This window comes from Pseudorca crassidens, chromosome 5, assembly GCF_039906515.1.
Source record: "Pseudorca crassidens isolate mPseCra1 chromosome 5, mPseCra1.hap1, whole genome shotgun sequence".
In the NCBI taxonomy this organism is placed as follows: Eukaryota; Metazoa; Chordata; class Mammalia; order Artiodactyla; family Delphinidae; genus Pseudorca; species Pseudorca crassidens.
This window is the reverse complement of record NC_090300.1, coordinates 109,905,223-109,933,085: the sequence shown is the minus strand read 5'-3', so window position 1 is coordinate 109,933,085 and position 27,863 is coordinate 109,905,223. Positions and strand designations below refer to the sequence as shown.

Sequence of the window (27,863 nt, the reverse complement as noted above, 5' to 3'; positions counted from 1 at the left end):
CACTATGAGATAATAATTTACAAGGACTATAGAGCTATATGGACTTGAGGAAAAAATCAGTTCAAAGATACACTACAATAATTGAAAATACAGAAGTGATACAAAACTTTAATGCTCTCTTTTCTAACATTTTCTAAATGACCATTAAACTTTGTAACTCTATCACTTTTTCTGCTTCCTGCCCTCAACAAGTCAATTTTTCAAATACAGTAGGACTCGTAGCCCTTGTTTTTGTCTCCCAGGCAAGATGCTATTAGGGGTCACTTCCCACGTACGGAGAAAACAATCTTCATGGATAATAATGATAAAACCTTATGGAATGCGAAAACAACCAAAATATGTATTCTCAGATGACTACGTTGGGGCCAAGTCAATATTAGTCCCACTTCACCCACGCACCACATAGTCTAAAAATGCTGTCAGCCTGATAAGAATTTCCTGATTTACTCTGTTTTCCAACAGAAAATATAGGGCATCAAAATAAACCCCTGACAGTAAAAGTACAGTAGTTACACTCCTGTCTTTTTATTTTGCTATAGCCAGTTACATAGTCAAATAGTTGCTTTACCTGACAAAAAAGCAATCTCCAACAAGCCAGTGTAGTAAAAGCAACATGAAAATTTCCAGCACACTTCTCAACTAAATTCTTCAGTTCAACTCAGCCTAACATCTACTTAAACAATATCTACAGAAGCTCAAAGGATAGCAGAAATTGATCACTATTTACAAATAGGTGCCACTCATCGAGGTGGACAATTCAGGTGAAAAAGAAAAGCTCATGTTTTGGTTTGTTGACGGTCTTAACAAAGGAATGTGATTTGGCAACTGAGTTTCGGGGCAACTGCAAAAGTTAGGTAAGGTATTGGAGTTATTTTTCATTGAAAGCTAAATTTCATGATTAGTTATTTATAATGTTTCTGATACCGAATTTTATTTTCTAGCTCAAAAAAGTATTCCAATCCTAACCCCCACTAGCGATTCGTATTTGAATGGAACTATTTTCACAACTCTAGAAAATAAAACCTTATTCACAACTATTCTGCTAAAGTTATTTTTGAAGGGGAAAAATACCTTTCTGAATGTTTAGTAAAGTTTGAGGCTGTTGCTCGTCCACATTCCAATTGATAATTTAAGGCCTCTACAGTCTCTGAGATGGAAGAAAGTAAAGAAGAAAAGGGTGGTTCATCTGGGACACAGTGTTCATAAAACACAGAAAATTGATATCCAGCGTCTCTTTGCATCACTTGCCTGACTTGGACTTAAATGGTTTCCTCCATTACTTATATCTTTTATATTAAAACCAAAGAAATAGAGCATAACCAAAATAAAATGTTTTAACCTGTCACCCTTGTTCACAAATTACAAAATGTTTTCCCATCCCCCTCTCTAAAAGTAATCTTGCTTTGAAATGCTGAAGATGATGAAGAAAAAAAAAAAAAAAAAAGATAGCTAGAAAGTGGGACTCCTTCCTCTTTTGCCCTAGTTGTCCTGGTTAAGCTCATACTGTTCAGCAGATAAATCTAGAGTACGTACTCTTCCGGAATCAGCTGAATTTCAGTCCCTAAATTCTAAACAGAAGTTATAATTTCTTTCCAAAGAGTAGCACAATAAATCTAGTAAAGAGACAGGGGTAGAGGAAATAAATTAAATGGCCAGATTAATTAAAGAGCCAAACCCTGAAGACCACAATAAAATATATGTTTTTTAAGAAACTAAAAAAAAAAAATGTCAATCAATAAATTCTGTGGATGTTAGTTTCGGAACCATATCTAGATCCCTGATAGGTGTCCCTACCTCAGAGTATGTATATTTTTTAAGTCTCACTAAATCAACCCACCCTAATTCCCAGAGTCTCAGGACCCTATTTTGGTACAGCCCCTGGCCACATGCTCACATATGTGTTTTAGGTAGCGCTAACTAAGCCTTGACACACTGCGGGCGAACAGGGAGGAACGTCCAGGGGTACCTAGTGCTTAATTCCCCAGAACCCCACTCTCCCTTCTAAAGGAACTTTATCATCTCCCTAGTTCCTGAATCCTTTTTATCCAACAGCATTCAGTCACTCTTGGCATGGCGGAGACCCAGCATCCAGTGACCCAAGGTTACCTCTTAGCTGGGAAAGGAGAGGGTTCTTCTGTCCAACAGACTGAACCATAACATCTCTGTGCTTTGATGGAATTAAAAATGAATGAGGCATTTGGGGAATAATCTCTGTCACCTAAGTATGGAAGATGACAGACTTTGCAGAGAACTTCTAGTAACATTGGACAGGTATTACACGAGACCCATGTTCCACCATAAAAGTTCCAGAAAAGTCATTCCATGGGCTCACTGTCCAGGTAGCCTCCCCTATGTCAGTGACACATTTCATCCTCCTAATCAAGAAAATCCTGAAACACTCCACCGTTTCAAAGGAAACAAAATATTTGGTTTAAAGGAAGTTTACTCACATACTCCTAAGACAGATGCCCTTGGTGAGCTTCAGAGAACTGAGCCCTAAGAGCTAGGGTGGCTATGAGGAATAGCTTCTGAGCCGGTGACAAGAGCTCACTGAAGCCCCCAGCCAGGTAATGCCTCGCTTGGAATCCCCACCCGTCCACCTGGAAGCTCGTCCTTCCCGAAGCCTCGTCTTTTCTCTTCTGATGGCTTTCTGTTCAAGGGCGCTCCCGCAAGTCTCAGAGCATCCTCCGCGCCACCCGTCCCAGAGGGACGTCTTGGGAGCCCCAGACCGATACTCTCGCTGCCCCTCGCCCCCGCCCCCGGCAGGCTGCCCGGTCGGTGACTCACCTGCTGGCCATGTTGGGGCGCCGGGTGGTAATAGGCTGTGGGGCAGGTTGCAGCTGCCACGGGGTTGGGCAGATACTGGGGCGCTCCATACGGCTGGGGGTGATACATCACCTCCGCACAACTCATGGCAGCCGGGGCAGCGGCGGCCCCGGAGCTGCGGCCGCTGCTCTACGCGCTCGTGCGACAGGCGCCGCCGCAGCTGCCGCCTCTGTCGCAGCCCCAGCTGCTACTGTGGCGAAGGCGGGTCCTCGGCGGCCGTGGGCTCCGCGCGGGGCGCGGGCTCGGGAGGGGTTGGCAATCGGCGGTGGCCCATGCGCGGGCACCCTCATCTTCAGCCCCTCCGGCTGTCCCCTGGCCTGCGCTTATATAGCGACTCGGGGACGCATTGGCCCGCCGCGCGGCGGGAGCATGGCAGTGCGGGGCGAGGGCGAGGGCGAGCGCAGCGGCGCCCACGGCAGCGCCAGCCGCAGCCGCAGCCCCGGCCGGGGTCGGACAGACCTGGGGAACCGGGCTCTGGTTTGCATATACACGATGCACGCCCGGGGCTCGTCCTATCACCGGCGCTCCCGGCTGGGCGAGGACCGGGAGGCGGGGGCAGAGTGAGGGGGACGGCAGGGGAGGAGGGGGAGCATCTCGCCTCTCCCGGCTCTGACGCGGAGCTCCGCGAAGTTCCTCCAACTCGGTCGGTGGCGGGCCGGTCGCCCAGCAGGGGGACCCCGGGGAGGGCCGGCCGCGGATTGGAGAGAAGTTGCAAGCTCTCTCCGCCTCCCGGCAGTGGGAGGGAAGGAATGGTATGAGAGAGGTTCCACGCCCTGAAAGCTCCGCGGGTTCCCACCCCATCTCCTGTCACCTGGGCGCTGGGGCGAGGGCTTCCCAGCCCCAAGGAGCTTTTACAAGGAACACCAAACTAGAGGCCAAGGCTACAGGAAGGCCAAGTGCACTAGGAGGTAAAACAGAGCAGGCGCAAAATGAGCTGGAATTGGTTCCTACATTTAATATAACCGTAAGTGAAAGTTAACTTCATTGCAAGCGCGCACGTGCCAAGAATGCGACGCGGTTTTCCGTAAGCAATCCCCGCTTTAAGTTAACACCTTCATGGTATGACCCCCTTGCGGGACGTCAACCTCTTCTGGCTTTTTCAGCCCGGTTTCCATAGAGCAACAGTGACAGTCGATTAAACCCATCCAGCTATTATTTAAAGGTTTATTTGCACGTGGTTTACAATCCTCTCGGAAATGAAAAGTTCGTTCCTAGGAATATAATTGTATTTCAATATAATGAGGTAAAGCAGAAAAGATTTATACTTATTTTATAAATAAGCAAACTCTCTGACCAAGTGTATCTCTCCCCCTATATATGACACAGAACAATCTCTTTTGTTTTCACAGAGACTATCCTTTGAGGAGAAGTTAATCTAGATGTTAAACGTTCTGATGTTGTTAATGGACAGGCTTGCGTTCCCCCTAAAATTCACGTGTTGAAGCCAAACCCCCATTGAGACTGTATTTGGAGACAAAACCTATCAGAAGGTAATTAAGGTTAAATGAGGTCATAAAGATGGGGCCCTAATCTAGGACTGGTGTCTTTGAGGAAGACATGCCACAGATCTGTCTGCTTTGGCACAGAGGAAAAGCCTTGTGACACCCAGTGAGAAGCCTCAGTCTACAAGCCAGGAAGAGAGGCCTCACAGAAATTAACTCTGAGGGTACTTTGATCTTGGATTTTTAGCCTCCAAAACTGTGACAAAATAATTTCTGTGTTTAATCCACCCAGCCTGTCGTATTTTGTTATGGCGGCCCTAGCAGACTAACGCAGATGTACAGTACTAATATATTGTTTGTATTGTTAAACTTTATATGAATGTGTATGTGGCTATGTATAACCACACAGACACACAAATATATAAATGCATATACGCTCACACATGCCCTCACTCATACACTCAAATATACAAACCATAGTAATTGGATAGGAACTCTTGGCTACTCACAGCAGCTCCTATTCACTCACTCATTCTTTCATCCACTGAAAATTAAAAAAAAATATTTATTAAGAGCTTTCACAGTTTAGACTTTGTACTCTTTGTAATGGAGGAGTATTCCAATCAGTAAGAGACAAACAAGTTTATTTAAAATGATTTTTACTGCCTTTTCACAAGTTGACAACCACTGGTCATACTCATCTTCTGTGTTCCAGATTCGTCTATTCTGTTTCTGTCTGGATGGCTCCACATAGATATTCATTAGGAACCTCAGTCGTAGTAGCACTAATATTTCCCCATAGCCCCAACCCGATCCTCCTCTTTTAATCCCCATTTCAGGTATTGAAACTCCCACCCTAGTTGCTGAGCTGGAAATCTGGGAATCATCTAACATCACAGTCCCCACATTTGGTCTTGGAGTCCATTTCATCCACACTTTTACCTTTCTAGTGACTCCACTCATCTCCTTATCTCTGCTGCTATGATCCTTAGTTCACTCAGCATCTCTCACCCAGAATCCCGCAAGAGGCACCTACCTGATTTCCAGGCCCCAAGTTCAACCCTCTTCTGATCCATTTTTCACGATTTGTCCTCCTATTCTTTTCCAGCCCAGCCCCTGCAAATCCAACAAAGTAATGATGCTTGACCCTCTTTTAAAAACAATTTCCCAGCAGCTCTCCACAGTCCAACTCCTTAACATTCAAATTTTGGCCCCTACCTATGTCACCATCTCCTCCAACTGTCCATTCAGCCATTTGAATTGAGACCTCCCTTTCTAGGAAGAAGTGTGGTCGCTTAACACCACTAACTTCATCTTCAGATAATTTAATATATCTGTAACTGATTTTTTTTGTACAATTATGTGCTCAATATGTCTCCTCCACTAGACAATTGCTGAGACCATTTATATCTTGTACATCTAACATTTAAAAGGTGTTCAGGCTATATTTGTTGACTTAGAAAATAAAGGCAGAACTAGATCCAACATGTTCATACCCCAATTTCTGTATCTTCCCTGTGCCCCGTAGAGCCTCTATCTAGTATGCTGCAAATATTTACTGTATGACAAAGATGTAGTTCTCAGATCCTAGTAAGTCATGGACTCAAAAGTCTGGAGGTATTTGGCAAAATCTTTCTATAATGCAATATCTTTGTTTTGATACCTCCCTTCATTTCCACATAGCAGCGATGGAAGAAAATGAGAAAATGAAGATAAATTCTGCCCAGACAGAATTAGAATCTAGAGGAAGCATAGACAGAACAGAAGGAGAAAATAACCTGTCAAAGGGTGGAGTCTTTGTTTGCTCATTAATAAAAAGTAGGATCCTTCCTGTTAAGGAGAGCTAATTTGGAGTTCTGATAGGAGAACAGATGTGCCTTACTTCCCCCCGGTAGATATTTAGGGTTTTAGGATAGAAAAGAATCACAAAGATCACCTAGTCTAAAACATCTTCTTTCAAAGGTAAGCAAACAAGTGGTCAGATTAAAATCTCCTAGGGAAATGGAGGCAGAACTAAAACCAAAGTGTCCAGGTCTCTGGACTCTTAGTTCAGTTCTTTATCACCCACAGTAATATTTATAAACAAACACATATGTAAATCTACATGCATGCATACATTATATGTGGATGTGCATACGTGTACCTATTCGTGCATATCCATCTATGCATATAAGAAGAGGTTTTAGATGAGATTATCCTTTGGCGAACCTTGAGTTGTGGAAAAGGAGTGAGGGGAAATGTGGGCCGATTATATTTGACAATAGTGAGTCACCCACACCAGAGAATTTGATCTAACCACTGGTGTACTCATTTTCATATCTGTCATGCAGGGGTGGGTGTCACAATTACTTGGAATAACTCAGTGATGGGATGGAACTTGATAATTTGCACTTCTGAGCTCAAGTTCCTTAAAAATTACTCATTTACCTTCTTTTTCTTCTCTCAGTCTCCACCACTGATCTTCTGGTTGAGTGATGAGGAACTCAAGCCTACCCATCCAGTGTTTATCCTCCTACTCTTTTCTATCCCAGCCACCGTAGTTTTAATAGAATACTTAGATGACCTTAAATGTTCCCAACTCTTCTGAGTCAGAAGTTTACAGTCATTATATTTTTGGGCTCACCCACCAACCTTCCCAGAATATTTCCAAATTTTCCAGCTGGAATTTAGTGGGGTGAACTCCCCAGGCCAGGTTTTTTTTGTTTTTGTTTTTGTTTGTTTGTTTGTTTTTGCGGTACGCGGGCCTCTCACTGTTGTGGCCTCTCCCATTGCGGAGCACAGGCTCCAGACGCGCAGGCTCAGCGACCATGGCCCACGGGCCCAGCTGCTCTGCGGCATGTGGGATCTTCCCGGACCGGGGCATGAACCTGTGTCCCCTGCATCGGCAGACGGACTCTCAACCACTGCGCCACCAGGGAAGCCCCCCAGGCCAGTTTTATTTGGAGGGGTAACTTGAAGTAGGTTTTCCCAATATTTCTTGGGGTAAGATAGGGCAAAGAGGGGGGCAGCTTTTTGTTTTTGAGAGATGACAACCATGCTTGTCTTTAACTTAGGGTCTTAGTGTAAGAGAACACATGGAACCTGCAGTGCCTGTGTTGGACATCTCAGCATGTGTATCCAAACTCTCTTCCCAGGCCACCAAACAGCTGATTCTTGGCCAGCACTCTGGCCAGCTGATAACGCAGCCTGCTCTAGGAATTACCGCTCTGAGCAAGTGGACTTGGTTCATATGCTCAGAAAATTCCCAAGTCTTGAGTACATACACATGGTTGTTGTAGGCAGAATAATGCCTATGAATATGTTTATCGTATAGCAAAAGAGAGTTAACATTGCAGATGGAATTAAGGCTACTAATGAGTAGATTTTAACATAGAAAAATTATCCCCGATTATCTGGGTGAGCCCAGTGTATGTAATCGCAAGGGTCCTTTTAAGAGGGGAGACAGGAAGCAGAAGAGTCAGTGTCATATTGATGTGAAGTGAAAACGACTCTCCAGCCATCACTGACTTGGAAGATGGAAAGGAACCACAAGCCAAGAAGTACAGGCAGCCTCTAGAAGCTAGAAAACGCACGGAGTGGGCTCACCTAGAACCTCCAGAAGGAATGCAGCCCGGCCAACAAAACCATTTTGGACTTCAGACCTCCAAAACTGTAAGATAATAAATTTGCATCGCTTTAAGTCATTGAGTTTGTGGTGAGTTGTAGCAGCAATAGGAAACGAATCAACAATTTAGTGGGGGAAGGGGTGCTAGAAGGGAGAACTTGGGTGAGCATGTCCCCCTTTGCCCTACAGATTCCTTGGAGGAGAGGCACAATAGGAGGAGAACCAGTGAGAGGTTCTCTGAAGCTCAGGGGCCAGGGAGGGACTCTGGCTGCCTGGATCTAAGAGTGGTTCTAATAATACTAATGGAATAGACGGAAAAACAGAAGGTGAAAACTCACATGCAAAGCAGTAAAACCACTTTTAGCAGTTGTCATTTAGGATCACCTGCCTTCAGTGGGCCCTCCTCAATGCCCAGCAACTTTATTGTGTTCCTCTGGCATGCTTACCCCCATCCTCTTGTGACTACTGTCTCCTGTCTTCTCCACCATTCTCAAATCCTGCAAAACCACTTTCTCCGCTTTCTACTTTTCTACTCACTCTTCCACCCGTATGCAATCAGATTTCTGCCTCATCACCCCACCAAAATGTATTAAGGTCACCAGTAATGGTCATGTTAACAAGTTCAAAGTCTGTCTTTAACTTCATCCTAACTGATGCTTTGTAAATTCTGACACTGTGGATTAATCCCTCCTTCAAATTACCTCTTCTCTTGACATCCTATCATGACGTCCCTCTTTGCTAATCTGTCTCCTTACACTTTGGCTACGCTTTCTCAGTTTCCTTTATCAAATCCCCCTCTACTTAAACTCTAAATATAGAGCTCCTTAGTCTTTTCCTGGGCCTTTTTCTCATCTTACTCCATCCTCTCATCCTAAGAGATCTCATCCATCTTCACATCACTTCTATATGCAAGTAACTTACAAAAATTAGCATCCAGCCCAGAGTCCAAGACTTACAGATTGGAGATATATCTTATATGAGGTCCTAAAGTTAATAAATAAAGCAAATGAAACCATGCATGGTCCAAATTATTATTGACAATTTCTTCAAAGCCCCACAATGAACTGGATCACATATACTGTGTCTCAGTAAGTGCGACACAGACAATTTAACCTCCAGCATTGAAAAGACTGCCTTTTCTTGGGTTGACAACCAGGTGAAAAATTGGTCCATGTTTCGGAGCCATATCTTTTTTTAAAATACACTAATCTTCAAATGCTAAAATCATACTCAAATTGGCAAGATATATGCATAATGTAAGAGAGTCACGTGGGGATTTAGACTCAAGGAATAATAGATTCATATCTCCCATCTTACTCTTAACTCTGGGCTAGTTCTACTAAGTTTTATCACACTGGTGAAGACAATGCTTCTTTATCATAAATTTTCTCTTCCCCTCTCTTTCTCTTTCTCTCTGTTTCTCTTCTCTCTCTGCCTCTGCCAGCTTACCTCCACAGCCTCCTATCCATTTTCTCCTGTCCACTCTGCAAATTTGTTCCACCACATGTCATGCATCCACTTGCTTCAGTCCAATGAGCCCTCTTCCTCCGTCTTTGCATGCACTATTTACTTGGAAAATTCTTCCCCCTACTTGGTCTATTTACTGTCTTAGGGCTCAGCTTAAACATGTTTCCTCAAAGACACTTTCAAATTTAAAGTACACCCCAATTCTGCCCCCACTACTCTCTCAAAAACATCCTGCCCACACCCCCTTCCTAGTATTTATCCTATCTTGAAATATAGGCTTTTTCTTAACCTTTTATTTCTGTCTCTTCATTCATGAAGGGATAAAGTATATATGTTTTATTCATACTCATTACTATATCATACTTATTCAATGAAGTAATGATTTTATGCTTTATTAAAGGATAATTTCCTTTTGGGTTCAACATGGTCACAGTTGTAGGGATAGGCTTTGTTTAAAGGTAGATGTTTCACCGCCCAAAATGTAGGTTATAGACTTGTTAGGTGATTTCAAACGTGTGTCTTATGAGAGGATGAAGAATAATGAAGGAGGGTAAAATGGATCCGGTGTTTATGATTTTTCTGTTTTCATGGGCAAGAGGATGATAAAGGGAACTCACATTTTATGAGCATCTGCAATGGACCAGGCATTTGCACTGATTCCTTTTCTCTCACTCATTTAATTTTCACAATAATCCCATGAAGTAGTTGGTATTACCATTTTAGATATGAAAAAGATAAGGGTCAGAGAAATTAAATATTTTAAAGATCACCTAGCTGGTGAGTGGCTGAGCCAGGATTTGACCCCAGGTCTGATTCCAAAACACTTGTATTTTTTAAAAAAGTATTATTATACCATATATTATATAATAATTACTGAGCACTAAGTCTAATGAAATGGCCTACGTATATATTTAACTTCATGTGTTCGTGTGAAAGAGTTAAAAAGATAGTTTCACCAAGGAATTGATAAGCCTCATAAAAATTTCTTAGATCAATTATTTGTCTAGTGGGTCAATTTAATTAAAATTTCCTGCTGAGCCTAAGTTTCTGGCTTTAAGAACTAGTTTGGAAAGACGTGGATAGGGAGCTCCTGAAAATTCTCAAGTTCAGTGGAAAAACTGATGCTAGGGATCACAGAAGTAGCTTCAAAATTTTCTCTTTGGGTAGAATTGAGAAGTTCTTTTCTCAAAAGTACTTCTATGTTTAATTTTTTCTCTTCCATTCGGTTCCTTTCATAATCTATTAAAAATTGAATAGCATCAGATTTGTGGTTAACAGAGGCAGGGGTTGTGGTAGGTGGGATTAGATGAAGGTGGTCAAAAGGTACAAACTCCCAGTTATAAGATAATTAAGTACTAGCAATGTAATGTACAATGTTCTAAAGATGATTGACACTGTTGTACATTATCTATGAAAGTTGTTAAGATAGTAAATCCTAAGAGGTCTCATCACAAGGAAAGCATTTTTTTCCAATTTCTTTAATGCCGTACCTATATGAGATCATGGATGTTCACTAAACCTACCGTGGTAATCATTTCATGCTGTACGTAAGTCATATCACTACATTGTACACTCTAAACTTATACAGTTTTTTAATCATTTTTTAAATTGAAGTATAGTTCATTTACAATGTTGTGCTAGTTTCAGGTGTACAGTAAAGTGATTCAGTTATATATATATATATATATATATATATTCTTTTTTTACATTCATTACAAAACATTGAGTATGGTTCCCTGTGCTATACAGTAGGTCCTTTTTGTTGGTTATCTAATTTTATATATAGTAGTGTGTATATTTTAATCCCAAACTCCTAATTTATTCCTGCCCCCTCCCCTTTGGTAAACATAAGGTTGTTTCCTGTGTCTTTGAGTCTATTTTTCACATATGAGTGATATCATATGATATTTGTCTTTCTCAGATATTTGTCTGACTTCACTTAATATGATTATCTCTAGGTCTATCCATGTGGCTGCAAATGGCATTATTTCATTCTTTTTTACGGCTGCATAATATTCCATTGTGTATATATACCACATCATTTTTTATCTATTCGTCTGTCGATAGACACTTAGGTTGCTACCACATCTTGGCTATTGCAAATAGTGCTGCTATGAATATTGGTGTGCATGTATTCTTTCAGATTAGCGTTTTCTCTGGATATATGCCCAGGAATGGGATTGCAGAATCTATTTTTACTTTTTTAGGGAACATCCATAATGTTCTCCACAGTGGCTGCACTAATTTACATTCCCACCAACAGTGTAGGAGGGTTCCTTTTTCTCAAAACTTATACAGTTTTATGTCAATTATATTTCAATAAAACTGGAGAAAAAATTTGAATAGCTTTTGATATTACCAGAAATGTGGCCTTAGTTTCAGGAAACAGAGACTTTGAATGGAATAGGGTAGAGTGGCCAGAGTAGGCAGGTGGACAGGGCAGCAAGCCATGTAGAGGACAGTGATTAGGGAAGCTACCAGGTGGTTGAGCTCTTTACCAAGAGGGCAGGGGCTGGCTGTGCTGTGGGGTGACTAGTAAAATCAGAGTCAAAAGTGTCCTTCAGGGCTTCCCTGGTGGCGCAGTGTTTGAGAGTCCACCTGCCGATGCAGGGGACACGGGTTCGTGCCCGGTCTGGGAAGATCCCACATGCCGCGGAGCGGCTGGGCCCGTGAGCCATGGCCGCTGAGCCTGCGTGTCCGGAGCCTGTGCTCCGCAACGGGAGAGGCCACAACAGTGAGAGGCCCGCGTACCACAAAAAAAAAAAAAAAAAAGGGTCCTTCAGATACTCACATGAAGAATGAAAAGAGCACAAACCTTAGCTCCAGACAAAACTCTGAACTTCAGTGTTCTCATGTCTAAGTGGATATAGTTATATTTATAAGGTTTCTGTGAGGATTAATAAATAATACACGTAAAGTTCATAGGGGAGAACCTGACCCATGCTGAACTTCAAAATGTGCGTTTATTTCCCTATCACAAACCTCCCTCAGCAAGTTGTGAAACAGACAAACTTCATACTGTATATGGAACAAGACCTATCATAAAATAACTAAATACTTAAAAAAAAAACATAATTTGGGGGTCTTTTTAAGAGCTCTGTTCTAAAAACGCACAAGCCAAACATCCAGTCCTGTGAGTTCAAGGACAGTCTAGGGCACACGACATGTGAGAGCTGTGCATGGCGCATGCCTGTTGTGTTTTGCATTATTCTATTCTCTTCAGCCTGGTGAGATTTAATGGGTAAGCTTATAAGAGTCAGCATGTTCTCCCTGCAGAATGTTTTAAAAACATTCATGCAAGAATTTCTTAGGCAGGGTTTTTTTACAGAGATATTATTTGTACTCTGATTCAAGACGCTATTTTTTTTCCTGATGATTTTCAACATCTAGTAACGTGCCACTTCTCTGTCTTATTTACTTCTCTTATGATGTGTTTAGGTCAGAGCACATGGTGCTCATTACAAGCTGAAGATCTCATGTAAAGACTCCGAGGATGAAGTTTCCTCTATTTACAATTTAATAAGGAGGCTAGTCTTAATCCTCCTAGTTTGATTTGTTTAATAAAAAGTGAGACTTTAAGTATCTCCAGTGGACCCAGCAGAGACATACAGCAAATAACATCACCTGCTTCACCAATTTCTCACTCATTGGAGGTTCATCGCAACTCTCTCTCTTAGTACCTCTGTTTACTATTAGAATATATTCCCGAAACAGTCAGCATGCTCTTTCTGTAGAGTCTGTTGAATTTTTTCTCCTCTAGTAATTTTGGCTGGAATTATAAGATTTTATAGTACTCTTTATTTATATATTTTATAAAGATTTAATAATAAAGGAATCCAAGTTGGGAAACAGTGAGATGAGATGAAGAGATACCAAGACACTTTTAGCCTGCATCAACAAATCAGCACAGAGTATGTACTTCACCGAGAAATAGGATCATTTGTTCTCGTGGAAGATAATGACAAACCATTAGTTCAATGTGTACTTTGAGTTGGTTGTTTGTTGCTTTGCTAGCTTTCCTGGTAGTAATGGCTGATCTGGGCTAATCTAACTACATTCTCTCTGTCAGCCTCTGACAAGTGGAATATATTCACATGACGTCTGGCCTGGTATGGGTGCAGCTCCGTCCTTGGAATGGAACAAAGCTAAATAGGCCAGGAGGGACTAAAGCCTTGATCTTGGCATCATTAGCACTGTGTTCTAACCCACCGGGCTAATAACCCACAGACAAAGACCAAATGGACTAATAAATCCCAGCAGCCAGCATAATCTGGTTTGAATTTGTTTCTCATTTTTAATACATTAGTTTTCTAATTTTATTTAAGTATTTTAGGGTAAATGAAGCCAAAGTCCCATGTTGCTATCATTCAGAAGAGAGACGGCAGAGAGGAAACGCTGTGTCCCACCACTTCCCACAAACACTGGGCACAAAGGGACACTGTAGGCTGCACTCTCCCTTGGACAAGAGGTGTAAACCTGGAAGACTGAGGGCGAATCATGATTTTTATAGGTAATTTTTTCTTAATAAGCACAAAAGAGTCTTTGTATTTAAGGAAAACTTTTTGGACCACATTGAAGGCCAATAGCTTTTATGAAACAAAAAAATTACTCCTCTGTTTTGTTGCTTGTTTTTTGCCAGATTGTCATGCATTGTGTTTGTTCCATGTGTCCAAAGATATGCATACATCTTCAAGTCCTAAAAGTAATTTAGTTGCATCCCAGCTGCCCACTTCTTTCTTATTGTATAGATAGGTCACTGGAGAGGTTGTCTTCACATTATTGTCCCTGTGGCTACGGATGCCTGGAATATATTCAAAATCCCTCCTACTTCCAAGGCCCACTATAAGCAGCACTTATTTTAGGAAGCATATCTTAACATTTGAAAATTCCTTTATACTATTATAATTTGTGTTGCTTGCACCTTATATTTGGTGACTTGATTATATGCAATTATTATTGTTGTTCTTTATTTTGCTCTGATCATTTCAATGATCATAACTGCCTCCCTCATGAAAAGATTCAAAAGACAAATTCCATGAGGGAAGAGGAAGAGTTAGATATTTCTTTGGTGGTTCGCACAGCACGAAAAGTGGGTACAGTGTAACCCTGCTTAGGTTAATTTGAATTGAATGACTGTTGCTGTGATCAGAGAATGTTGTGGATTGTCGATATATAAATGGCCTTGCTTTGGTCTCTTTAAACACCATATAGGAAGAACACAAATGCTAAGGACTTTTTATGTGACTATTAGAAAATATATCTTTCATTATTTTTAGCTTAATTTTCATATTTTCTTTAGAATAGTGTCAAAATGTTGGGTATGATGAGTAATACTTTTGAAAATACTTTTTTTTTCATTTTCTAAGGATTTTAACATAAGCAGTCTCTTTAGTATAGTAAAACTGTAGTACGACTGAGATTTCAGGAGATATATATCATCTCCAGTAACTATAAATTATAGTAGCTTATCCTTCATATGTTAGTGTCCAGAGAGACTGCAAAATCAACTCCATCCTGGCAGTATAGTTAGGGATAGATTTCCTGAAAGTATCCAATTATAGCAGAAACCAAGATAAGGAAATTAAGTAACAGTAATATTAGCAATAATACTAATAATAACACCAGTAATAATCATAGTTAACCTTTATGTAGTGCCTGCTATGTGTCTGGCATGTCTTAAGCACTTTACATATAATAATTCATTAATCCTCACAATAGATTAGGAAATCAAGTGGTTAAGTAATCACCCAGGCAATCTGTCTCAAAGGGGTATTGAAGAAAGTTGACATGTAATTTTGGCAGTTCTGAATAATTTTATCCATTCTACCATAGGAAGCCACAGTCTCTTGTCTACAACTTTTTCTTATAGCTGAACAGACGACATTCATCTCTAATGCCTACAATGATATTCTGTGCTCTAGATAGCAGTGGTCTTCACCAGAGGGACAAAAGCATGAGTGATAACCTGTCCCTGTATATATCAACCTGGAATCTTGAGGAGATAGGGACACACACAAACCAACGAAAATAAAACAGTACCTCTGCTGCCTTAATACTTGTCCAGTTTTCTTACTTATAGTATCCAAACATAAATTTTATTCTTTCATAAAAGTGAATAAACTGAAATATTGGCATATCTGCTGCCAACTTTGTAGGATTAAATCTCATAAATTCTCAAGGACTGAACTCTTTGTTTATACTTTCTCTGGAAGCACACCATGTTCTTTATGGATAATAACAAATATTTTTAAAAATCTAAAAGTAATTTCAGAGCATTTGATAATCAGGTCATGACGTAATCAACTTCAGATATGCTACAAATATGAAGAACTTGATATGAACAGATGGGAGAGATAAAGCTATTCTTGGGCAATGTGAGATGCAATATTGAATATTAATTGTTACTTCCAGCTCAGGAAGTGTGCAAAACCTAGTCATTAACTACAGCATTGCTCCTCAAAGTGTAGTCTATGGTCCAGCAGGATCATTATCATCTGGGAGCTTGTTAGAAGGAGAAAACCTCAGGCCTCGGCCCAAACCTGCTGAATCTGAAACTGCACTGTGATAAGATCTTCAAGGTGATTTCTATGTGTGTTAAACATGAGAAGCACCAAACTGGAGTGTTTCTCTATGGCAGTTTATGTATTACAAAATCATGTTCCAGACATTCACATCATTTCATATCCTCATTCTGCCTATGAGAAAGTTAGAATATGTACATGTTTTTTCATGATAAAACTGTTGCTAAGAGAGAAATTCTCCTGGGTCAAATACATAGAGAAGGTGACCTAAACCTAGATCTTCTAAATCCAAATCCAGTACCTTGTCCATTCACAACAAACCATCTATAGTTATCAAAACACTTTTAAGTTGGGTCCTTAGAAATGCAAAAGTGTTGCCTGTATTTTGTTAAGACATAACACGTTTCCTATTGTAACTCTGCCTTTGGTCCTCCTAAAGGCAGAAAAGGTAATAATAGTCAGATACCAGTAAATTCATTCACTTCAGGATTTTTTCAGCTTTTTCTGGATATGTTCAATGATTTCAGATTAAACTGGCCACTTTCGATTTTCCGCTTCTACTCCTGCCTGAAGTGATATTAGGCTATTGGGAGTGGGTTGGGATAAGGGACAGGGGAGCAGTGCATCTGCGGCACTATGCCATGCAGGGGAGCCCATGGCTGCCTGGGCTTCTCAGTCCTGACACCCACTTAGCCATCTCTACTCATTCCCCCTGCTATGGCGACATTCCTGGAAGTCTGCCGCCTCTCAGCATGCCAGAGAGGGGGCAAGGGCCTGGGTATTCTATCTTTTCCAGTTGTACTTATGCCTGACTTCTGTTGCTCTTTCTCCCTTTTCTAGAACTGACTTTGAAGGTGAGGGTGGGAGGAGAGTGGACAGGGCACCCGAAACTTGCTCTCCTATGCCTTCACCAGTGTCTAATGTTCTAGCTTCTTCTACAACATTTCCCTGTTTCTTCTAGCCCAGAGAGTTCTTATTGAAGTCAGGAAAAACTTGATCTTCTAGTTTCTAGCTTTTTTCAAAGCTTAGAAGTCAAGAATTTGATATCTTTGTTGTCCAGTTTCTATAGCTGCTACTCCTCCTTGAGGCAATGCCTGCCTGAAGTCTCGTGCCCTAAAGGGAGGAGAGGTGACCAGGTAAAGTGGAATGAGGTAGGCCGGCATCCACTAATACTGAAAAATATTATCCTTCCTGGTGTCCCATAATTTCATGAAATAATGTGAAAGACTAGAGGCACTGGCCTTTCTAGAGTTTAACTCATGGGAAATTAGGCTCTTTCTAATCCGTTTGTCTGACAACATCTGAATATATTCAGATGGATTCAGTACTCAGTGATATGCTTTAAATGTTATCGACAACCTAAGGGATGTCCATAGGAAAATAATCAAAATGGTAAGGTAGCTGAGGATGATTTCATTTGAGACATGATTACAGAAACTATGATAATTTAGGCTAGAAAAAGTAGAGACCAAGGGGAAATAAGTACTTGAATGTCTATCATATCATGTGGAAAAGAACAAACTTTTGTTGTTGCTGTTGTTGTTGTTTTGTTTTGCTCCAAGGGAGGAATTGGAATCAATGAACTTAGTTTAAGAAATCAAATTTTAGTTCAAATTAAGTATGCCAGAGACAACACTGCCATTTTCATTATATCCCTAGATGGAACAATGTTACAGAAGAGCCCCAATTCTTGACACATTACTCGAAAGAGAAAGCCACTAGGAAGGTGAGCTTCCTAATCCATATTGAATGATGGTATGAGAAGAGAAATAAACTTTTTATTACATAATACCATTCACTACTATTTTGTGATTTTTATATCATCACAACATAATATAGTAAGGAAGCTTAACTAATACAGTAAGGAAGAACTTCCAAAGAAAGTTGTTCAGCAATGGACTGGATTTCCCATGCAGAAGAAATTTCCCATTGCCTATTATGGAAATGGGCAAGCAGTAAAAAGAACACATTTATTAATAAATGTATTCATAAGTTACCTATTCATTTATTAAACAATATATCCAATGAGCACATACCATGTGCCGGTTATTCTATTATGCACTAGAGAAAAAGTAGTAGGCAAGATCAGCATAACCTTTCAGCATTAGCTAGTAGTTTGTTTTTTGTTTTGCGGTATGCGGGCCTCTCACTGTTGTGGCCTCTCCCGTTGCGGAGCGCAGGCTCCGGACGCGCAGGCTCAGTGGCCATGGCTCACGGGCCCAGCTGCTCTGCGGCATGTGGGATCTTCCCGGACCGGGGCACAAACCCGTGTCCCATGCATCGGCAGGCAGACTCTCAACCACTGCACCACCAGGGAAGCCCTAGCTAGTAGTTTTGATCACATGATTCTCGTGTTTGCTTCTAATTCTAAGGTTTTTAGTGTCAATTCAATAAATTAACTACAAACTGTATCCTACTGTACAATGTTCCTATAACATTTAGCCATCCTCAATTTTTCTACATACACGAGAATATATGTATATGTGCATTTTTCTGTTTATACAGATATGTTTTACACTTCTCATAATTCACCTAATGATTGTTAGGAATTGTGAAGAATCTGAGATTTTATCCAACTTGCAAGTTAACAAGTTAACTTGGATGCTAATAGAAGACAAAGAAGTCCTGCATCAGAAACAAAAGATATTTATTATTCACAGCATGGCTGTATCTAAAATAGCAGAATTTGCACTGAGTCCCCAATTCCTACAAGGAGGAATGACAAGACCTAGGTGACACATGCACATGAAATGGGTTGCAGAAAAGGAATCTCAAATTTAGGAAATGTCAGTCGTTCAGAACTGGCTGCAAGCAAATCTGCCCACACTTTGTCCCAAAGAGAGGCATTATTTTATTGTTTTTCTTTTTATGATGGATAACAAATGAACAGCTCTCTGCTCTAGGGGGATACATTATATCTTCCAAGGTTGTTCTCCATATAAACATCCCTGAAAAGATAATCAGGACAAAAGGATGTCAGTGCTTCTGCTGACAAGCCATGCAGAAACTCTAGAGGTCCATAGAAAATTGTCTTCCAATAAACATACCCACTAGATTACAAGCTGCCATGAACCAGAACTAAGCCCATCCTTTTTCATCACCATACCTTCAATAACTAGCAGAGTGCCTGGGGCACAGTAAAAGGAGCTAACACTTGTTGAGGTCTTATCATATAACAGGACTTTTTAAACATCGCACGTGTTAACTCAATCCCAGCAACTATAAGACAGTGACAAATATTACCTGCACTTTACATATGAGGAAACTGAAGCCAAAAGAGTTTAGCAACTCATCTAAGATCATATGGCTAGAAAGTGCATTTCTTAAGGAAGTAAACTGAGTGAATGGATGGAAAAATAACTTTGAAACAGAAAAGAAGCATCTGCAATGATATGTATCAAGCTATGTACCGGGTTGCAATTTTGAGTTTGAGTACAGTGCAGTTTGTCCCAGGCTTCACATGCTACTAAAACTCAACTAAAATCAGATCCTAATGCATATTGTTATATATCTGTTGATTTCTGTAACTGCAATCTGCTCAGGGATTCTACACATAAGTCTGTGCTATAACATGTCTAATTGAAGGTTTATTGTCTAGATTTAATTTGCCTGACTTGGCCAAACTTCATGGTAAAAGACAATTTCTCTCTGAAAAACTAGGAGAATTTATTTTATACTTATTGTTCTTAGCAGTATGTTCATTGGCAGAACATTAAAAACAAGTAGAATTGCTGTTTTATTAACTGTGGAATAAATGTACAATGGAAAAACTAGCTCATGACTGAAACAGAGAGAAGTCATTTCTGTGCTATGTACTGTCCCTGGGTGTAGACAGGAATATAGCTACACAAAGTACATACCATATTATGTCTTGATTTTTTTTTTCAAAAAAAATGCAATCTGTCTTTTGTTAAATTTCTAATTTCCCTCTTCATAAAATTATCTCTTTTGCCCAGATTGTAAACATAAATTGATATGTACTGAGGTAGAAGGAGACTGAAAAACATGTATTACTACATATAAATAGAATATATATGGAGAGCAAGGTGGGAGAAGAGAGGAAGTAGTTCAGAAAATCAGGAAAAATATGTACTCATAATTCCACACCCCAATATAAATCTATTGTTGCATTAATTTGTGTATTATCTTCCAATATTTACTTTAAATGATTCATCAATAAAGTCACACAACACATATTTATTGAGCACCTACTGTGTGCCAGATACTGTTTAAGAGGCCTGGGATATAGGGGTGCCCAAAATGAAACAGACAAATATTCCTGTTGTATCATTCTAGAGATGGATTTTTAGGTAGTATATATCAAATTTTGAAAACTACTTTTTAAATATAAAAACATTTTCTCATGTTACTCTTTGGTTTTTATAACCATCACTTTTAAGGACTGAATTCTCTTACCTGAATAGCTAATGATTTAAACTACTTTTCTGTGGTTGCTATATTTGTTGTTTTCATGTTTTGGCTGTTTAGCAAATAACTCCATAATGAACATCTCGACAGATTGATTTTTCCTCCACGTTTTATACAAGTATATTCTTTCAGCTTATATTTCCCGTGGACTTGTGCCACCTTTGGACACCATTCTGTTCTTGTTTTGTCCAAGAGTCTCATTCAACATACTGCATTTTCTGCCAGCAGAATCATCACTGAATGATTTCACAGGTCTCAAAGAGTGATGACCTCGCAATCTCCTTCATCCGTAACTGATAGTTGAAATATCGAGGTTAGAGTTCCATCTTTGTTCTCTTTTAAAATGTACATACCACTGCAATACTAATATCTTGCATATCTACAATCATCCACATCTTTATAAGAACAAATAAGAAAAGAGCAGACTTGATAGGGAGAAAAGAAGAAACCAGGAGGCCAGGGGTGACCACTGTACCCTATGCATAAATGAAGGCAAGTACATTTCCCTCTCTCTACATATGTTATTCCTTGTTTTATCATTACTGTGAAATACCTGGTATGGGATTATCTGACATTAAAGAATTCTGTCCAAGTGCAAGCATGTGTGTAGTTGGCTGGGTGGTGGTAGCAGGTTTGAATCTCGTTAGTACAACATTTTATTTGTCTGGAGTCAATAAATAGGAGTGATTTTTATACGTCATTAAACTGTTATAATGCCTAAGGGTAAGAAAAAGCTGGGGATGGGGTAGGTTCATAGATTGCTATAATTGTAAGATCTAGTAGACTTATTTCATTTTCAGATAAAGAAGCTGAGAACGAAAAAAAATTGAAAAACTTGACCAAGTCATTAAAATAGTATAATATTTCCATTCAGGTATTCTTTCAGCTATAGTTTACTGCCTACTCACCTTGGTGAGTATTTGGACATTTTATAGCAACCTTTGAAAAACTCTAAAAGTCTTTCATCTTTTTGGAGGAAAGAGGAAACCAGTAGATGCTTTTCTTTAATTTTATTTTTTCCTTTGACCTGGGATCTTAATAATTTTTCTGAACTGCTTTACAGCACATACTCTATGTAAATGTGCAACGGGAAGGGAAAAGAAGAAAAAAAAAAAAAGGAAAATAGAATGAAATAACAACTTAAAAGGAAATTGAGTGAATTAAGATTTTCTTCTTTAATTTGTAACAACATATAAAGCTTAAACTTGTGTTTTTGATATGAAAATTAAAGCTTCCTTTTCATTACATTAGATGAAGCCATTCAATCTCTTCTTTGGGGGTCCTGCTTCCCAGGACAGAGTGAAGCATCCCCTTTTCCCTGTTGGGAGTTGAGCCAGGCATGAACATTGGGTTTCTTAAGACAAAGTTCCCTCTATTCTTAAGGAAGGCTAAATAATTTCTTTTTACTTGCTAATGGAGTTAAGGGTCTGTTCTAACAGATGACTATGTTCCTCTCCAAGAGTCTGAAAGACCTATTATGAGAGAAGAAGAGGTAGAAAAACAATTTGTGTATTTATTTATGAGAGAGCAAAAGGGTGTGGGTGAAAATTCTTGGGGAAATTGGGAAGTTGGGAAAAGTTAGAGCCCTGTAGAAACCAAAGGCCAAATGCCTCTAAGCATGGTCTTATTGTGGATCTGCTTTTAGAAACTCCAAGGCCAAGGAGGTGGGAACAAAGATCTTATAAGAAGCACAATTCTAATGTCCAGGAGCTGCACTGGACAAGAAACCCAACTTCAGCCAACTGTCCAGTCACTACATGATGGAAATATCTCCCTTGGCTGCTACTGACTTAGGCTTGGGGTAACTGAGAGTAACGACCTGCACACATCATTCCTGTCTTCCCAGGGAACATTATTTGGTTACTCCATGAGGTTGATTGCTCAAAAATTGCTAGGATATTTGTATGCTGATGGCTTACACATCACTTATTATTGGGAAGAAATGTGAATCTATAATTGGGGGCAGGATGAAACCTATATATACAAAATATGCCAAACAGGACTGGAGACACTTAAATATATACAATTGCTCACTATTTTTTAAAGATGATTTTTTTTACATGCACCCCAATGTTCTCTGCAGCATTATTTACAATAGGCAAGACGCAGAAACAACTAAGTGTCTATCGACAGATGAATGGGTAAAGAAGATATGGTATATAGCTATACAATGGAATATTACTCAACCATAAAAATGAATGAAATAATGCCATGTGCAGAACATGGATGGACCTAGAGATTATCATACTAGGTGAAGTAAGTCAGTCAGAGAGAAAGATAAATATCATATGATATCACTTATATGTGGAATTTAAAAATGATACAAATTAACTTCTTTATAAACAGAAATAGACTCACAGATATAGAAAACAACTTATGGTTACCAAAGGGGATAGCAGAGTGGGGGGATACATTAGGAGTTTGGGATTAACATAAACACACTACTATATATAAAATAGATAAACAAGGACCTACTGTATAGCACAGGAAACTATGTTGAATATCTCATAATAACCTGTAGTGGAAAAGAATCTGAAAAGAATATAAAAATTGATCTTGTTTTTTGCTATCAATTTTTTCTGAGAGAATAGCTGAGTACTTGGATAAAAGTAGATTTTTGATTACTCTAAATACCTTTCTTATCAACTTCTTTGGTTCTCAACAGGTTTGTGACTAAAGAAGTGAAAGTGAGGGGACAAAAGGCTACAGTGCCTTTGTAATGCACACACAATTAGGCATGAAATAGTTGGCAATACTCCTTATTAAAGATGCCTAGGGAATGTTGAATGGTTAGACAGGAAGGGTCATGACGCTGCACCAATAGGGAATCTCATTTCGATTCAGATTTCCAACAGAACAAGACTCTTCCCACCAAAATTCTACACAGGATTACAGAATCAAGATAGAGAAGACAGCATAAAGTGCATCCCCTCTGACTGTCTCCAGTCCTTAGCAATCAAAAGATGCAGAACTATAGCATTACTCTGCTATCTTGGGATTCACAAAAGGAGATCAAGAATTTTGATTATCAAAGCTCTTTATGTAAAAAGATCCTTTGTAGATCAGACCACATGGGAGTGTCCAATACATTGCAGTACAAGTGTCTTAACCTCCTCCCCCTCCCAGAAAACACCTATATGCAATCAACGTGATTTGGTTTTGTTTTGTTTTAAAATACTTAGTTAAAAATTAATCTGGATATTTATCTTAATTTAGCCATTCTTCAACTGAATTACTTAAATCATGTAAGACTCTTTTGAACAGAAACAAAGATTTGAACTATTCTCCCCCAATACTATCATAGCTAATTTTTTACTGTTTACTGGATCGTTAGTGGAAATAACAACGTAATCTTTTACCTATTTTTCTTTATTTACTATGCTATCTTGAAATGAGAAAGAGAGAAAGAGATTATATTTCATTCTGTTTTCTCTGCTCATCTTTCTGGACAATTATTCATTCTTGAATAATGCATGTCAGTTGAATTTGCACATGTTCATATAATTTATAAGCTGCCAGAACACAGTTTTGTGTAACTACCAAATTAAAATATTATGTCCATTAAAATTCAGCATTTCTTATTTAGATTATGCAGTATTTCTTAGGGAATGGAAATGACTCAAAAGCATTTTATAATTATTTACTGAAGCCCGCTTCTCTTGTAAAGCTCACAGGCCATAAACTCCATGATATGCATTACATGCTGAGGCTCATTTCCTTAAAAGGAAAATAAAAATTAAATCTCTTAATTGTAAAATTTAATATTTAAGTTACAGTTATCAGAAACTATATCTAAATTCATGAATTACTATACCCCTCCAAAAAAACCTGTATATAAATGAATGTTTTGCTTGCTTTGCCTCTGTTAATTTGATTACATATTTTTAGGTATCTATTAGTTTTTAAATTATGTATTAAGTAATTTAAGTATGAAGTAACTCATGGAAGTAAATATGATTTCCTATTAACTAACATATATTGAGGCATAATTTGCATACAATAAAATTTCTCCCTTTAGGAGTATAGTTTCTTGAGTTTTGACAAACATACAGTTGTGTAACCACCATCACAGTTAAAATATAGAATACTCCCTTCATCCCTCCAAAAATGTCCTTGTTCCTAATTATCGTCAGTGTCCTCCCCCCACCACGAGGCTCTGCCAACCACTGGTCTGTTTTCTTTTTCCACAGTTTTGTCCTTTCCAGAATGTCATATAAATGAAGTAATATGGTATGTAACCATTTAAATCTGGCTTCTTTCACTTAGCATAATGCCTTTGATATTCACCCATGTTGTTACATGTATCATTAATAGTTTGCTGATTTGTTATTGCTATCCAGCAATAAAAATTTTTCATTACTCTGTTGTATGGATGTACCGGAGTGTTTCTCCATTCACTAGTTGATATCTATTTGGATTGTTTCCATTCTTGATAATCAGGAATAAAGTTGCTATAAACATTAGCATACAGATTTGTGTGGCTTTATGTCTGCGTTTCTCTTGGGTAAGTAACTAGGAGTGGGATTGCTGAGTCACAATGCTAATGAATGTTTAATTTCATTTAAACATTTCTTTACTGCCTCTCACTGTAAGTAGATTATACCCACCCTTCGATATCAGGGTTCTCCGTGTGACTTCTTTAGTCAATAAAATGTGAGCAAAAGCACCTGTACAGCTTCTGAGTAGAAGCTTGAAGGAACAATGCATGATTCTTCCTCATGCTTTTCCCTCTATCAGGAGAACCACATGTCCTCAGGAGGGCTGCTCCTAAAGCCAGGATCTAGGGAAGAGGATGCCTAGCACAGAGCCACAGTCACCCCGCAGTCTGCATATAACCTGAGTGAGAAATCAACATTTGCTGTTGTACAAAATGGAGGCTTTGAGTTTGTGACCTCAGCATAAACGAGCAAAACTGACTGATAAACCTCAGAAACTACTTAACTTCAGGTTACATTTGAAAGTCACTTCTTTGAACGTCTTTCTTTACTCCCTTGGGCTTGATATATGACTGCCTTTCATTCCCAACCTCTTCTTTGATCCTTCATCATTGGATCATCTTCCTACTGCCATTCTCTCCAAAACTAAGTCTTTAAATCACACGTCTTCCTCTTCACAGTAATTGTACTACAGTAGACGTTTAACTAGACTCACAGTGTCCAATTTACACCCCCTAGCCTAAATTATGTATTCTTGATCCTGTATGACTTTTAAAAAAAAATAACAATACACTCATATTATGTTTCTACTAAAAACCTTCAGTAACTACTCATTACTCAAGGGCTAATCTAACCCACTCAACTTTGTTCACAAGGTTCTTCTGCTGGCTCTTGAATTCCCTCCTCTGCCACCTCTGCCATTACAAACACCTGCCATACTCCACTGAATGGACACTCTCTTCCAATCACATGGGTATACTCCTTGATCCAGAATTGACAACAGATATTTCTTTCTCCTTTGCACCCCATTTTTCTCTTCATTTTAAATCCTCCAAGACATATCTTTTTTTTTTTTTTTTTTTTTTTTTTTTTTTGCGATACCCGGGCATCTCACTGTTGTGGCCTCTCCCGTTACGGAGCACAGGCTCCAGACACACAGGCTCAGCAGCCATGGCTCATGGGCCCAGCCGCTCCGTGGCATGTAGGATCTTCCCGGACCGGGGCACGAACCCGTGTCCCCTGCATTGGCGGGCGGACTCTCAACCACTGCGCCATCAGGGAAGCCCTCCAAGACATATCTTAAACTCTATTATTTTAGAAAACTTTTTACTAATTCCACTCAGTGTTCCCATTGGCTCCTCCAAGCCGTTCTCCACAAAGTGGCCCAAATGACCTTTAAAAACACATATCCATCATCCCTTCTGTCTACTTAAATTATTTCATTGGCACTTAGGATAAATACTAACATCTTGAAGCCCGATGGGTTAGCCACTATTTACCCTTTCAGCCTCTTCCCTTCCCTCTCTAGCACTCCGGCCACAGTCGTCCTCTTTTTGGTTCACTGGAACATCATGCTCCCTCCTGACATGGGATCTCTGTGCTTGCTATTCTCTCTGCCTAAAATGTTATTCTTTTATCTCTCTTTCCCTACTTAACTCCTTTTTATTCTTTAGATCTCAATCCTATTATTGCTTCCTCAGAGAAGACTTTCCTCATTTTTCTAAGCACAGTCAAACTTCTTAATATATGCTTTTATAGCATCATATACTTACCCCACCTTCAGTGTACTTATTACAGTTGTAATTTACATTTATCTGTATGATTATCACATCATCTACCTGTTTGGGCTTCAGCATTGTGGACCCATCCCACCCATGGAACAATTATATCTGGAACATTATTTGCTGGATGTTTCTCAAAGACCTGTAGCCCATGGTACATGGACCTTCTCTCTGTATCTGTTCCATATTGATTTGTAGTCTTTTATTGACTTGTAATTTAGATCTCTATGACTCTGTTTCCTTCTTGTTTGCATGTCTCATCAATATACCAACAAAACCAGGTACCTAGTAGCTTCTATACTATTAGTTGAATAAATGATTTCTAGTTATTCTTGAATAAGAATACACTCAGATTGAAGGTTAGTCTATGTAGCAAAATTAATAAATTTAAATGTATCAATATTTGGCCACTTCAAAAAATTTCAGTCAATAGTTTCATTCCCATATTCAAACAAAAATGTTTAAATAAAACCACTGAAAGCTACTATCATCAGCATTATGATTAGAATTGCCAGATAAAATTTCAACCATAAATAATATTTTAGTGTATGTTTCCAATATTGCATAGGGCAGAATTACACTAAAATTTATCTGTGGTTTATTTGAAATTCAAGGTTAGCCGGGAATCCTTTATTTTTATTTGCTTAGTCTGGCAACACTCACTATGATACTCCTTGAAATAATAATGGTTGCTCTCCATTGAGTGCTGTTAGTTACACACAGCACCAAGTGCTGCTGTTGATTATTTTATTTCATCCTTACAACCAGATGAGTAGGTCCTATAACCATTCACTTTGAACATATGGAGAAACTACAGCATAGAATAAAGAACTTGCTCAGAGTCACATAATTAACAAGTATTAAGTCTTACATATGATCTAAGGTATGTGAGAACTCGGAGTCTGCACTTCCAACCATCATAATATACCACCTCATCTAACACTATCTCAGCTATTGAACATACACCAGGCAACTATAGAGACAACACAGAGACTTTTGTCATTGAGTGCTCTGAATATTCTCTAACTATGGTAATCCAGAGATCCCAATGTAAAACCTAGCATTGGATTTGTGAAACAGCAAATGAATTTCTGATACCCCCTAGGAATTTCAGATCTTTTAGCCACTATATGGATTCTAAATTTTCATAAATGTGCTACAGTATCACAATCTGTTTAAGTTATAACCTTGGATCTACTATAATATATGTGTTAACCGTTTAAGAACTTTCTATGACATAGAGAAAAATCTAGATATAATTTTCATGTCCTTAGATCAATGTAATGGATACCTCTGCTGGTAACAAAAACATCTCCAATACCAAGTTTTCTTTGGTCTTAAAAATTTCTTAAAAGTTT

At 39.2% G+C, this 27,863-nt stretch overlaps 1 protein-coding gene across 7 annotated transcripts in view; it reads right to left on the bottom strand.

The window, feature by feature from the left end:
- Nucleotides 1–3,154, bottom strand: part of VGLL3 (vestigial like family member 3) — a 46,007-nt gene extending 42,853 nt beyond the window's left edge. For 2 of the 7 annotated variants that reach the window (XM_067739194.1, XM_067739187.1), the window contains exon 1: nt 2,788–3,154. In XM_067739194.1, the coding sequence (XP_067595295.1) occupies nt 2,788–2,913 (126 nt within the window). In that variant the 5' untranslated portion in view covers nt 2,914–3,154. The other 5 variants (XM_067739190.1, XM_067739193.1, XM_067739189.1 and 2 more) reach the window with 4 other exon arrangements.
- Nucleotides 3,155–27,863: the final 24,709 nt, after the last annotated feature.